The sequence below is a fragment of the Fonsecaea erecta genome (assembly GCF_001651985.1).
Source record: "Fonsecaea erecta strain CBS 125763 chromosome Unknown Scaff3, whole genome shotgun sequence".
Lineage (NCBI taxonomy): Eukaryota > Fungi > Ascomycota > Eurotiomycetes > Chaetothyriales > Herpotrichiellaceae > Fonsecaea > Fonsecaea erecta.
The window spans coordinates 3,984,514-3,998,246 of NW_017387246.1; the positions used below are offsets into that span (position 1 = coordinate 3,984,514).

The following is a 13,733-nucleotide window of genomic DNA, read 5'->3' on the forward strand; positions in this document are numbered from 1 at the left end:
AAACATTCAGGGAGGGAGGTGCTGGGAAGTGAGGACTCGCTGTCAACAAGGAGCTTTGTCGGCGCAGTTGCAGTTGTGAAGCTGTGTGAACAAGGCTGGTCTTTCCTCTGATCCCACACAAGAACAATTACACGTGCCCAACCACTTCCAGTCCTCAAACCTCACCGGCCTGTGTCTGGTCACTGTCTCTAGCCCAGTTCCCATCTTCATCGGCTCGTGCATCATTCTTTGGTCCTCTGCATTTCTCCTTATGTGCATCGTCCTCGCTCTCTGATCAGCGACTTGTCATGGCGATGAACAGAGCATCTGAGCGGCTGTTCAAGTACCCTCCGATGGAGCGTCAGGACCTCAACCAATCCCAGCTGGGCAGCTTCAAGTTCACTCCGGTTGATCCTGTCAGCAATATCCAAAGCCTCACCCAGTCAGCAAAGCTCTACCTTGATGAGCAGCTCCGCCAGAGGCTCCCTCGAGCAGCAGCTTCCCTGACGACCGGCTCTTCACAGAGCAACCCAACGATCTTCGCCGATGTCTCACCTGAAAACCCTCTACCATACTCAAACTCTTCTTCAGTCGATGCAAACTTCTTCAACAAACACATCAGGCCTGATCTTGGTGACTCTCGTCTGCGCCTCGGCCCTGCCGCTCTCCGTTCCGCGGTTGAGGGTGCTGCAAGCCCGACAAAGAACTTCTCCATGATTCAGGTACACCAAGAACCCAATGTCGTCTTGAGACAGCACCGACAAAGTAACTCTTTCAATGTAGGTTTGCATGCAGAGTTCTATTCGTCGCCTGCTTGTCATTCTCTCCGTCTCGCTGATAACTTGTCCAGGCTCCGGAATTGGTGTCATCCCAGATTCAGGTTCCAACCATGGATCCCGCCTCTGCCACGTTCATGCCAGATAAGGATTCCTTCGGCCAAGGTCTATCTGACTCGACTTCTTTCAGCGAAACATTATGTGTAGCCCTTGCGAATGAGCAGCGAGCGCACGCTGCGACCAAGGCAGCTCTGGCCCTCCAGATTCGGCAACGTGCTGAGGTCGAAGATCAGCTCAAGAAAAGCCAACAACAGATTGCGAGCATGACAGCCACAATCAAAAATCTAGGTGCCATCATCAAACACAACGTCACCAAGGACTGTGACACTTCTGTTGCACGGAGAGGGACGGACGTGTCGGAAGCTGCTGAACAGGCGGCTTTAAGGGAGTTTTACCGTGACTATCAAAAAGTCAAAGATGCTGCCAAGGAGAAAGAGCAATGTAAAGCAAAGGTACAATATACGGGAGAAGAACGTTCCGGAACTAGCTTCGTGGCCAAGAGGGACACGGCAGACGTGATTATCGTGTCTTCCAGCCGTGTCGTGGACGATACGCAGCTCTACAATCTTGACCTGCTGAAGAAGCCCACGTTTGACAATTCTGCCGATTCGATCTTACGGCGAACTCTTCGCAAGCACTTCTCCATCGACGAGACCGCTGACGATAGCAAACCCCCAACAACTCCTACCAGACATCGTCCAAGTATCAACAGGCTTATCGACATCTCCCCAGAGTCACTTGAAGAATCAAAGGAGAAGGACAAAACTGAAGGCGGAAGTGACATGGAACCCCCAAAGGAAGAGATCCCGGTCAAAAATCCTGCAAATGGTAATCGACGACGGGAAGGTTCAAGCATGAGTCAACGTCAAGTCCGCCTTCTGGTAAGCGAGAGACATTCCTCCTTGGTGAGTGCTGGCTGACCAGGGTAGACTGCGCAAAATCCTGTCCTCGAGCTGGTAACTGTCATTTCGTTTCTCTTCATCTGAAGAAATACACTAACTCTCACTTAGCCAGCGGCATTCCTTGCTAAGTACGGGCAAAAACGTTACGATACAGAACGGCAAGTCTCGGACGAGAAAGTTTGTTCGAATCTTGCTAGGGTCAAAGTCAAGATATACTGACACGCTCAAATAGTCAAACAAAGTAGACCTGCATCTGTCAAAAGCTGAGAGACTCCTCCCGAAGGATACACCATGCAAGCCATCAACCGGCGAGCACGATAGCAGGCCCAGCCCACCTCCTTCGCTCGGCAACGATGAAAATAACCAACCTACAAGCCATTCTGTGCCTCCTGTCGCGACCCAGCCAAAATCTCGCATGACTGTTCAGGTTGGCGATAACCTTCACGGAGAGCCGAAATGGATGATCAATAAAGACAATCCAGTTTTTAGAAGTGAGCAAGAAAAGTGGCAAGCCGTTGAAGAGAATGGGCTTGCCTGGCGCCAAAATAGCCCATTCATTGACCATCCGGTGCGCTATCTTCCCGAGGATGCAGCTGGCACGGTTGACGCCTATCGCACCGTCATGATTGACGCCATTCCTGTTAACTGTACTTTGCCGGATGTGTTGAGCATCGTCAAAGGTGGTTCTCTAGAGTCTATTCAGCTGTTTCCACCTATCGGCAAAGTGACAACTTTCATGACTGCTCGACTCGTGTTCAATTATGAAGAATCTGCGCACAAGATGATCAAGCATCAAGAATCCAATCCTGGGAAAGACAACGATTCCAACCGATTCAAGATCAAGGGTGTTGCTGTTCGTTGCTGGATGCCCACAGATCCCACATATCCCCGAAACGAGGAGCTTGAGTGCAAGGTTTTGGGCAAGGCTGGTGCTTCCCGGATCATCCTCATCAGCAACGTAGATGAATACACCTACAACATGATCCCATTCAAGATCAAGCACCCACATGCTCAACATGTCATCGAGTACAGCTACACACCTGATGGCTGCGCATCGATCGAATTCACCAATGTGAAAACTGCCATCCGAGTGATGGAGTTGCTGGAGAAAGACGGAGAGTTCTGGAACGGCAATCTTCAGTACGATACTGACTACACCTGCAGGCCGTACGTTAAGGGAGAGACAATGGGCATTTGAAATGTCGTTGGTAAGGCAGAGAACAGAGAAGTTGGCATAGATACACCTCCAATCAACTATCGAATCGGGCGGGAGCTACACATTGAACTTGCAATTGGCCATGGGCTACCAGAGATAGCAGAATAGCATCGAGTATGGAGCTGAGTAAATAAATGCGACACCTTGAATTCGTTCCCGTATGACATGCGGTTGATGCTTCTTCTATCTCTAACACGGAATATACATGTAGTCCAATGTGCCAACAGCGGATATTTGGCAACCGACAACCGTTGTTTTGGTTCGCTTCCTCTGGATATTGAACTGGTGCCCCGGGCCTCAGAGCATGCCTGAAGCGTTTTATATCACATCTGAAAGCCAGCAGCTCTTGCTGAATGAGCTCTATACATTCTCCTCATTGAGCGGCAGTCCAACATCACCAACGGCTCAGTCTCGGCCGAATATAATGTTTCAGCTTCTAGGGTTTGGAGGATCAACAGCGCGGTGCTGAATTGCCGTTCAAATCTGACAGCAATTCGAGAGAGACAGACAAGGTAGTCAGCTGGTCGATTATTCAAGGATCTCTTATTTACATATCGCCAGTTCAATTTCTCGCATCTGCCTCACTGGCATTCTCCAGAGCAACAGCTGGCACAAGGTCATCTTGTCCCTGCACAAATCAAACAGCCCATCCAGGGTTGGCCGTCGACTTCGTGTAATGCCGATTAGTTTTTGTCAGGAACTTTGCTACGCCACATTAATCGCGAATAGTCGATCCTACCCAAAATGAAACAACGTCTCTCCCTTCTTTCCCTTCTTTGCCTTTCTTCTCGGAGCCGCTTCTCCATCGTCGGTGTTATCACCACTTCCTCCCAGGCGACCTGCACCGGCGGACCCAGTCGCCTGTGCCTGTGCTGGTGTGGGCGCCAACCCTCCGTTTCCCCATGCATTCACCGGCGTAGTGGTCCCTGAGCCGGAAGGTGAGCTGAGCCATCTCACCGAGCCCCGCGTATTGAAGCCAGTCATCATAATGTTCGGCTTCGGCGCAGCAGGCAACGAGGGGAAGGCGTCCTCCGTTGGGCGCGGCGGAGCACCGGCACGGGCGTTGGTTTTCTGGCGTATTGTGGACGCAGTCGTAGGTGCCATTGGACGTGCAGCGCTGTGAGTGGCCTTGGGAACTATGGGCGCAGATGTATTGCCCCAAGCAGGAGTTGCTGTAGGTGCGCTTGCGCTCGGAGCGCTGTTTGACAAGGCAGGATACGGATCTTGGCTTGTTCCCCGAGCTATGGCATTACCCCATGAACCCTGTCTTGACACCGCTGAGCGGGATGATTGGGCTGTGCTCTTCTTCAATGTTAACACCCGTCGGCCAGAACTTGCAGGGCCATTCGAAAGGCCTGGTAGAGTGCCACTGGGGCCCGGGAGGCTGGGATAATCCTCATTAATACTGCGCCAGTTGTTCCATGCCTGCAACAGAGCCTGGCGCTTCGTCTCATCTTCATACAGATCTGCCAGTTCTCGGATGAGCTTACCCAGCTCCGAACTTGGACAATCGAAAAGAGAAAAGAATGAGTCAATCAGGTTATTTGCGGTGCTAGTGCCGCTGCGGTAAGCGGAGACGTGGGTTCGAAATTGGGATAGTTTAGCCTTGTCGTTCTTGAGGAGAGATGTGGCACGTTCAGTTACTGCCTGGTGGCGCAGTGCTCGCGCCTGTTCCTGAGGCGTCATTGCCGCAGCTGATATGTCTCCGTCTTCAACGGTGAGTCTTTCGACTGCGGGTAATGCTGAAGGTGGTTGCGGAGACGCTGGCTGTCGGCGGGCGACAGGAGTGGTTTGTGTCAATTGGCCGCCAAAGCTCCTGCTCGACACTGATTGAGAGCTTTGTATGGCAAGTTGACGTTGATAAGCCAGTTCTGCGCGGCCAAGTGGCTGAGCACTTGATATAGGCAGTGGTTCAGCATTTGGATCACGACCCCTACCAGCACCACGATTTCCTCGATCTCCTCTTCGAGGAGGTTGGTAGGGTTCTCGGAGAGCAAAACCGGACAAATCGACAAGTCGAGCATCCCTCCGAGCGTCTTTAGAAAGTCCATTTGGGTGTTCGGAAAGTTGATGCGCTTTGAGATCCATCTCCGATTCGAAGACATTTGTCTTGTTGGCTTGACATTCGGCGTCCAAGCAGACAAAGTGGTCCGTTGCAAAATGTTTCTCCAGTTCTTGATAATTGAGATAGTATTGTGGGTTTCTTCCACCGTTCCGTCTATCACAAATGTGACATCTCTCATGTTTCTCCCGACAGTGAGCATAAAGCTCGTCATCTCCATAAAATCTCTGTTTGCAAAACCCGCATTCCGGATGTCCCTTGAAGCCAGACTGGTCAATAGCCCCTGGGTTATCGTCGCCAAATTTCTCGTGTTTTCGCAACTCGCCGAACGTGAACAGGTCGTGCTCATGCGTGAAGACTTTCTTGTTTCTCGTGCATAGATCGCACATGACCTTTCCGTGCTTGGTTTTGACGTGACGATGTAGATCCGGCCAACCCAGGCAAGCAACGTCACAATCTTTGTCTGGACAATTGTATCGGAGGAGGAGAATGGTATCTTCTAAGATGATGTCCTTTTCGTATTTAATTCCCAGGTTGTCGTCAATCTTGACGAACTCGTTGTCCTTGAAATCCTCGTACCGTTTCTCTGCATTGTCGGTGAAGATCACGAAAGCTGCTTCTGTCTGTACTCTGGTTAGTCTGCAGCTCGGAGACAATACACCAAGGAATACTTACTCTGCAGTGTGCACAAGCTCGTGTCTTGTAAAGTGCCCTCAGCCTCAAAGAGCAAATGTGGCAAGTCTGATGGTTGCAAGGTGCAATCGAGACGTGCTCGATAGGACTGGCGCAGATGAAGCACAATTCCGCTTCTTCTGCGGGTTCAGACTCTTTTTCGTTCCCTTGAGGATATGGTACACTTGAATCGCCTTCTAATTTTGAGGCAGCTTCGGTCAGGCGGGCACCGAAGCCGCCTCCAGGTGGTCTTCCAGAGGTGGTTTCTGTTGTGTATTGCGGAGACAGTGGTGTTGAGGATGTGGCGTCTCTCCCATGTCCTCTAGTTTTCCCCCTGCCTCCTCTTGAACCTCTTATTCCTCGATTTCCAGCTCCTCTGCCTCGATTGTCAGACGAGTCTCGATCGTAGGATTCAGTGCGGCTATGCTGATTTGAGCGATTGCCTCTCCCTCTACGTGCTCCTCGTGGTGAAGAGATTGCCTCGATGGCGGTCGCAGAGTCCGACATGATCGTGTGCGTGGCAATCGAGCAGCCTGCAAAGCCTCAGTGTATTGAGTTCCCGCAAGACTCGGTGATCTGTTTGCGATGAATGGTGTCTTCAGTGAGCAACTCCGAGTTCTTTGCCCGCCCAAATAATTGGACGGTATACGCAGTAATAGTGGGGTAATTATAAGGGTACTATTAAGGCGGCTTCCAGGGACGCAACGAATAAAGCCACGGCCCTTGGTCGCTTTATTTGTACAGTCAGTTCTCCACAGTGCCTTTTCCAAGAGCCCTTGTGGGAATCCGCTTGGGAACTGAGTGCCAATCTCGCACATTCTAGCTTTGGGTCGACTCAGAGTGAGTCACAAAGTCACGAAACAAATGTCCCTCGGTCTGGGTAAAAGCAGCAAGGGGGCCTCTGGAGTGCTTTAGTCAGCGAGGCTGAGCACTCCTGGCTGTCAGCTCGTGAATTGAGAGAGCCAGAAAAACGGATGCGCACCCAGCTTTGGAGTACAAGTAGATCATTCTATCTGATATTTTCCATTTCCGCTTAGATCGCATTGACGTTGTGACTCAAAGCCGTGTCTGAGCGAATGCGACAAAATCCAACCTCGTCAGGGAATTTTGACCAATCCTAAGCTCAATTGTCCCTTTATGGACCAAACGCCCAACTTCGCTCCTAGTCGTATGCCGCTCAAACTGGCTCATTAATTCACCGGGGAAGAACGCAAAAGGGGAATCTCGATGTCCTCAGCCCAGCCCAAACATGGTTTCCAAAGCGTGCCATCACGTCTTCATTCGTCTGGATTATACATTTGCTGCGAGATCAATTTTGTCATGGTAAACATATGGACCTTGTCCTGCTTGAAGACCTCTCGCATCCTGTCGTCGCAGATGATATAGCGCTTGTCGCTGGGATCTTGAAGGTCATTTGCTTTAATGTAAGCCCATATGCGCTTGGTGGTCTCTGGGCGGGATAGCTATTTCAAGTTTTAGTACTAGTATCCTGGAGGGAAGTGCATGCTCACCTGTGTTGCCCCGTCGAACAGATTTGATAGTGCCTGCGAAAGATTGAGTGGCTTCTGCGTTTCGTCAGTGCTAGCATATACCTTAGATCACTGCAACGTACGTGGAAGCCGGTTTCTCGCTTAGGTTTCTGCTTGCGCTCCTCTCCCTCGAGCTCCGAGTCATCGGATCCAGTCACGCGCTCCTTCTTTGTTCTCTTCTTCTTTTTGACAGGAGCCGTCTTCCGGGTCGCTCCGCCACGGGTGGGCCGAGCCAATTTGTCTTCTTCAGCCTGTAAACGGGCAGCGTATGCAGCATCTGCGTCGATGACCGATTTCTGTTTTTTCTTTGGAGGTTGTGCATCTATGGCATCAGAAACATCTTCACTCTCCGCCTCACGTTTGGCTGGTGAGCTCGAGGATTGTGCAGAAGAATGATGGACGCCATTAGTGTGAGGGGCAGGTTCGACCGTTTCGGCTGTTTCGACTGAGGGAACCACTGTAGTCTCGCCATTTCTCCTCGCGTTCATGAGATCGAACCTCTCGCCAATCAAGTCCCTGATAGCATTCTACGCCGTGTCAGTCCGTGATTGTCCCCGCGTAACGCAGTTGCACGCACCTTCTGCGGCGTGATGTCATATTCGACTTGATCTTGTATGCCTTGCCGAATCTTCTTAGTCGTGATAGTCGTGAGATCAGCACTCTCGAGGATTGAATCAATGATAGCGATATACCGCGCGCGGACCTCTGGCGGCACTGGGAAGTGTCAGCAAGATCAGGTCAAGGAGTGCGGATTTAGACCAACTTACATGACATAACGAACCGGAATAAGAAAGAAACGAGGTCGAGATCAGGTCAACCAGGTAAATTTCAAGGTAGCGAATGTAGAGGTTGGACACGGTCAGGCCACAGTCAGAGTAAAGTCATGCGCCATCCGCTCCCTCCACTTCGACCCAAGTGCATCAATGCAGCCAGAGTTGCGCTGAGCAACCACCAACTGATGGAAAGTGCGGAAGCTATGGCTCTGGGCAGATTACTAGATGAGTCGCATCAATCAATAACGACACCAAAAGATCAAATACGGTGGTGCGCCAAACGAAACATGGAACATCTGTTCACTTGTGAGTAGTGCTGGTGGCTTGTAGAGGTGCAGAATGAGGATGCGGGATTGCCTGCGCGAAATGGCATATGACTAAGCCACTACACGTGACAGTGAAATCTTGGCGATATCCACAATTCGAGATCTCCCACTTGAAGTTTCGTGCCGGTCGTGCGTCTGCGCCCTGAGGAATCATTGCTCTGCGTCGACGACATATTCATTTTGAGCCATTCAGTTGGGCAGCTGGAAAGCAATACCGCAACCATGGCTCCCGGATTCGATCAGCTCTCCGACCACGACTTCGAAGATGAAGCAGACAACATCGACTTCAGTGACCTCAAAGAACGATATGATGTGCGCATGGAGGAAGGCCTCGATACTTTTGTTGTATGTATTGCTGCAAAGGAGGCTTCGAATTCCCTGCTAACTCACTAGGTTATTGATGGCCTCCCAATCGTCAACCAAGAACAAAGATCAAAACTCATCAAGTTCTTGCTCAAGAGGCTAAACTCTGTTGGGCGCATAAAAGATGGCGAGGAGTCAGTCTTCATGCCCATGAATGAGCAGGGAATGTCCGAAGGGTATGCGTCCTATTTATCTGCTGTAGTATACCCTGCTAATGGCTTCACAGCTTTGCCTTTGTCGAGTATCAAACACCAGAACAGGCCATTGCAGCCACCAAACAACTGCACGGAACAGCCCTGGATAAACGACATACTCTGGCGGTTAATAAGCTTACGGACATCGAAAAATATGGCAGAGAAGGACGGATAGATGAGGAATATGTCCCTCCTGAGATCGAACCGTTTGCAGAGCGTGAACATCTCAGGTCATGGCTCTTTGATCCCCAGGCTCGAGATCAATTCGTCATGTTTCGAGGAGACAACGTGGGTGTCTTTTGGAACAATAAGAAAGAACCCCCCGAGCCCATCGTTGACCGCAAACACTGGACACAGCTGTTCGTTTCATGGTCACCACAGGGAACATATCTTGCTTCTATTCACCAGCAAGGTGTTCAGCTGTGGGGTGGCCAATCTTTCAAGAGAATCAGACAATTTCCGCATCCCTTCGTCAGCCTCATTGAGTTTTCACCAGGAGAATCATATTTGACCACTTGGTCTAATCAACCCATCACCGTAGAAGAAGGCAAAGGACCTCTTACTATCGACGAAGAAGGCAAGCACATCGTTGTTTGGGACATTACCACGGGAAAACCGCTTCGATCTTTCGTCGCCCACGATCTTACGCCTCCTCCGGGCGCAGATGCGACAGCCATCCCGCCGAAAGCAAAAGTTCAATGGCCAGCGTTCAAATGGTCCGCCGATGAAAAGTACGTCGCAAGGATGAAGCCTCACGAGAGTATCTCCATCTACGAACTTCCCAGAATGAACCTCCTGGACAAGACATCTGTCAAAGCTGAAGGAATCATGGATTTTGAATGGGCGCCTTCCACGACCCAACGCGAAGGAATCAAGACCTACGAATCACTCCTCTGCTTCTGGACCCCTGAGATCGGTTCCAACCCGGCGAAGGTTGCATTGATGTCCGTCCCTTCCAAGGAAATTGTGAGAACTCGGAATCTTTTCAACGTCACCGACGCAAAACTCCACTGGCAGTCTGAAGGAAAGTTCATCTGTGTGAAAGTGGACCGCCACTCAAAGTCCAAGAAATCCAATGCCACGAACCTTGAAATCTTCCGCATCCGAGAAAAGGGCGTTCCTGTCGAAGTCGTCGACTCCCTCAAAGACACCGTCATCAATTTCGCGTGGGAACCAAAAGGTGATAGATTCGTGCTGATCACCGCAGGGGAAGCAGTTGCCGGTAGCAACGTCCTTCCCAAGACCTCTGTCTCATTCTTTGCTCCGGAGAAGATCAAGGGTCCCGGTACGGGAGCGTTCAAGCTTGTGCGCACATTCGACAAGAAAAATTCCAACGGAATTTACTGGTCTCCGAAAGGTCGATTCGTAGTTGTTGCCACAGTCAGCGTGCAACAACATTCAGACATTGACTTTTATGACCTCGACTACGAGGGCGAAAAATCCGAGCAAGATGTTGCAGCCAACCTAAATGCCAACCTCATGTTGATGAATTCTGAGGATCACTATGGTATGACGGATGTGGATTGGGATCCTACGGGAAGATATGTCACGACGAGTGCTAGTGTATGGACTCATCAGGTAAGAGATCTATGGCATGCCCCCGCTTTGGGGCAAGTAGAAACAGCAGGTTTTCAATGCTCACATGATGTTATATAGATGGAAAATGGCTGGCGGCTCTGGACGTTCTACGGCGCCCTCCTCTCCGAGCACCCTACTGAGAAATTCAAGCAACTGATTTGGCGACCTCGGCCGCCTACCCTTCTCAGCAAAGAAGAACAGCGCACCATCCGCCGCAACCTACGCGAATACTCCAAAGAATTCGACGAGTTGGACAAGGAGATGGAAGAAGGCGCGAACCAGGCGGTCATCGATGCGAGAAGGAGGTTGTACCTGGAGTGGTATAGCTGGGTGGCGAGGGAGAAGGAGTTGTTAAAACAAGAGAGAGAAGAGCTTGGGTTGAAGGATCCTGACGAGGAGTTGGCGCTCCAGAGGACCAGGAGTGTTGAAGAAGAAGGCGAGAAGGTTGTGGAAGAAGTCGTTGAGGAGGTTATTGAAGAAACAGAGGAGGTCGTGCAGTGAAAGAATGCTTATGCAGTTATCGAGACGATGGTGGTGCCTCTCGAGGAACTGACTCCATCAATATCGAAAGCAAAGGACAAGATGATCTGCATTGAATGACTTCTTGTCATCGATCATTGAAACGGACTAGCAATGCATGAATGATAGATACTTATGTGGAAAATGTCCAGCTGGGAAACATGGATACCTATCCTGCAGACCATGGCAATGGCAAAAGAGTTCCTGAAACATGTCTCCGGGTATAGAAAACATTTGTAACAGCAAAACGAAGTTCTCTATCTGAAGTCTCTCAGCTCGATCTCCGTGCCTCCGGACGATGCATCGAATGAACCATCTGGCCGTCGAGGCTCGCTTTTCCAAAATGAAGATCTAGGCAGTCTAGGCTTTTCCAGTGCTTGCAAGCAACCCACAGAACCACAGAGCAAATCGTTAACATATTCGCAGAGCAAAGCCTTGAAACATGCCTTTCTCGTCATCAGTCCCTTGGGCATTACATCCGCAACTCCAGTTCGTAGCCTGTCAATCTCCAGAGCCAGAATTTTACATCCCACTCTCTTGCTCCTTCATTCCCTCTTCCACATCTCTCAGCTGATCGAGATTGATGCGACACTCTTCCATCTTCTTGGACCAGTAAAACAAATCCTCACTAGCAGCGGCATGTTTCTTGCTGCTCAAGGGCGCCTCAATGGCATCGTACTTCTCCCACGCCTGGGCATGCTTGCTCTTCGCCTCTTCGAATTGGTTCATCAAAAGTTTCTTGACATTAGCAAGGGCATGCCAGGGATTGATTTTGGGGCGTAAAGTGGGTTCCTCTAGCATCACGTCTTTCATGAGCTGGGTAATCTGTGCTGTGAAATCTGTCCTTTCACCAACGGGCGCAAAGGCAGAGCATGTAGCGTGGGTAACTTGCCTGGGTTTTCTTGCTGTGAGACGTTGACAGACAGTGCAGTTGCCAAGGTGTTCCGGATCGCCATGACGATGCAGAACACTTTGAGCCTCCTGAGAAACCTGAATTCTTGCTGGTTTCACGGGCTGACTCATTGTGATGTCGGGCAATATGTATGCCGAGGTCATGTTTTCGTCAAGGGACGGATGGCGCCGTCGGCGCGAGGTATTTGACGCGGCCGTCTGGTCTCCAATGACGCTGTTTTCGGTATCATGTACAGTGGGTCGTTGATAAGATTGGGGCTTGCTCTTAGCAGTAACATCTGACTTGGTAGTCGGCCGCTTTTCTGACACGGGCGACATCGGTCTGTTGATAACAGCAGATAGAACTCGGGCATCATTGGAGTTGGTGGTCTTAGGAGCATCTTTGATATCCGCAGACGTGTCTTTCATGGAATTCCTTCGAACAGGAGATCTTGGGGGAGACGACATGGACCTGCTGATATCAAATAGTTCTTCCTCGACACGTGACGCCGCTTTGCTCTTCTTTGCCGGGGTAATTTGTTTCTTGGACGCAGCACGGAGCAATCTAAGCTCAAGTCGGGCATCATCGCGTTCGCGGGTTAGGGAATTGATGGTTTGCATTGCTTCGTTGAGATCGCGTTGCAGAGTGCGCAATGACGCGACAATTTGTTTCTCATCGGCTGGGACAGTGTAGTGAACCTGAACATTTGGCAGAGAACCGTGGTCTGGCACAATCTGAGAAGTATTGGGAATATTGGTGGGCAGCATGAAGGACTGGCTGGGATTCTGGGATTTGGACGAAGCAGCCCTGCTGAATCGAGTCGTCTTTTTGACACGATCGAGCGGTGGGGAGGTAGAACCAGGAGTGTACATGACCTGAAGACAGTTTAGTTGTGCTCCGAGGAGATACATGGCTTACCTACCTGGTAGTCCCCAATGAAAGCCTCATGGGAGTGAATGCTGCTGTAGTTGGTGTTCATTGTGCCGTGATCGAACCTGGAAGGAGCCATGTCTCGTCGTGTAGAATGTTGAGAGTAAGATATCGGAGCAACCGAGGATAGTTTTAGAGAACGAAGTGTGTCAGAGCGGAAAACCATGTGCTTTGAAACTTGTGTTTGTTATGGGGTTTCTGAAAAGGGAAAGACGGGATTGGCCGAAAGAAGCAACATATCCGGTCCTCATTGAGCCAACCAGTTAGAGCGCTTGGCAGCTTCAGCCTTGCTCTTCCCTCACTGTTGGCCCTTAGCGGCACTCATCGTAATTGTTCTTTGTCGACCACACATCATATTTATTAAGATCCCTGAGCAGGAAAATATCAAATGCGGGGAAGTGGCTTCGAGTGAGGCTATGGTCCACAAGAGCTGACTCAAAAGTTCTACAAGGACGGGGACTTGAATGAAGTGAGACTCGAGACGACAACAGACTCTCGGATTCTCATGGACGAACACAGGAAATAAACAAGGTTGGCTGAACGACGAAGGTAAGTGGTTTTATCGAGCTTGCTGCTCGTATACAGTAGATTTCTGTTGACTTCGTGACGTGCCAACCCAGTTGGACGTGGGATTAGACGGAACACAAAAAGCGAGTGCGCCAGGGCGGATCCTGGCTGTGTGTTTCAGCATCTTTTAGCCCTCACAGGCTTGGGGCGGCATAGCCTACCGCCCATCCGACCTACCATGGCCCACTACAACCAATCCCCCCCCGCTGTGCCCTGGTTGAAAGAGCACAAGCCTGCCACTCGCCTCTGCCGCTGGAGGCTGACGGCATACGCTACTTCGCTGCACCTGCTTCTGCCAACTTCAAAGGGTCCTCGAGGCCGCCCACTGCCACAGCTGAGCAACTCCAACGAATCTTACCACACTTTTGCATTTGCATACGTATGCTTAAGCACAT

The 13,733-nt window shown here is 50.6% G+C and overlaps 5 protein-coding genes across 5 annotated transcripts; 2 read left to right on the forward strand and 3 right to left on the reverse strand.

The window, feature by feature from the left end:
* Positions 1-287: 287 nt before the first annotated feature.
* On the forward strand, positions 288-2,915 carry AYL99_04694 (hypothetical protein; the record flags this gene model as incomplete). The annotated part of the gene is made up of 5 exons (XM_018836206.1): positions 288-758; positions 830-1,696; positions 1,745-1,771; positions 1,826-1,894; positions 1,950-2,915. 5 exons carry the CDS (start codon positions 288-290, stop codon positions 2,913-2,915), a joined length of 2,400 nt encoding a protein of 799 aa, XP_018695856.1.
* A 753-nt stretch (positions 2,916-3,668) lies between these two features.
* AYL99_04695 (hypothetical protein) lies at positions 3,669-6,174 on the reverse strand (the record flags this gene model as incomplete). Its single annotated transcript, XM_018836207.1, has 2 exons — positions 3,669-5,618; positions 5,671-6,174. The coding sequence occupies 2 exons, from the start codon at positions 6,172-6,174 to the stop codon at positions 3,669-3,671; spliced, it is 2,454 nt and encodes an 817-aa protein (XP_018695857.1).
* Positions 6,175-6,944: 770 nt separating this feature from the next.
* On the reverse strand, positions 6,945-7,970 carry AYL99_04696 (hypothetical protein; the record flags this gene model as incomplete). Its single annotated transcript, XM_018836208.1, has 5 exons — positions 6,945-7,130; positions 7,179-7,232; positions 7,280-7,723; positions 7,774-7,910; positions 7,964-7,970. The coding sequence occupies 5 exons, from the start codon at positions 7,968-7,970 to the stop codon at positions 6,945-6,947; spliced, it is 828 nt and encodes a 275-aa protein (XP_018695858.1).
* A 547-nt stretch (positions 7,971-8,517) lies between these two features.
* Positions 8,518-10,931, forward strand: AYL99_04697 (eukaryotic translation initiation factor 3 subunit B; the record flags this gene model as incomplete). The annotated part of the gene is made up of 4 exons (XM_018836209.1): positions 8,518-8,640; positions 8,689-8,834; positions 8,885-10,430; positions 10,509-10,931. 4 exons carry the CDS (start codon positions 8,518-8,520, stop codon positions 10,929-10,931), a joined length of 2,238 nt encoding a protein of 745 aa, XP_018695859.1.
* A 540-nt stretch (positions 10,932-11,471) lies between these two features.
* AYL99_04698 (hypothetical protein) lies at positions 11,472-12,850 on the reverse strand (the record flags this gene model as incomplete). Its single annotated transcript, XM_018836210.1, has 2 exons — positions 11,472-12,716; positions 12,764-12,850. The coding sequence occupies 2 exons, from the start codon at positions 12,848-12,850 to the stop codon at positions 11,472-11,474; spliced, it is 1,332 nt and encodes a 443-aa protein (XP_018695860.1).
* Between the last annotated feature and the right edge of the window lie 883 nt (positions 12,851-13,733).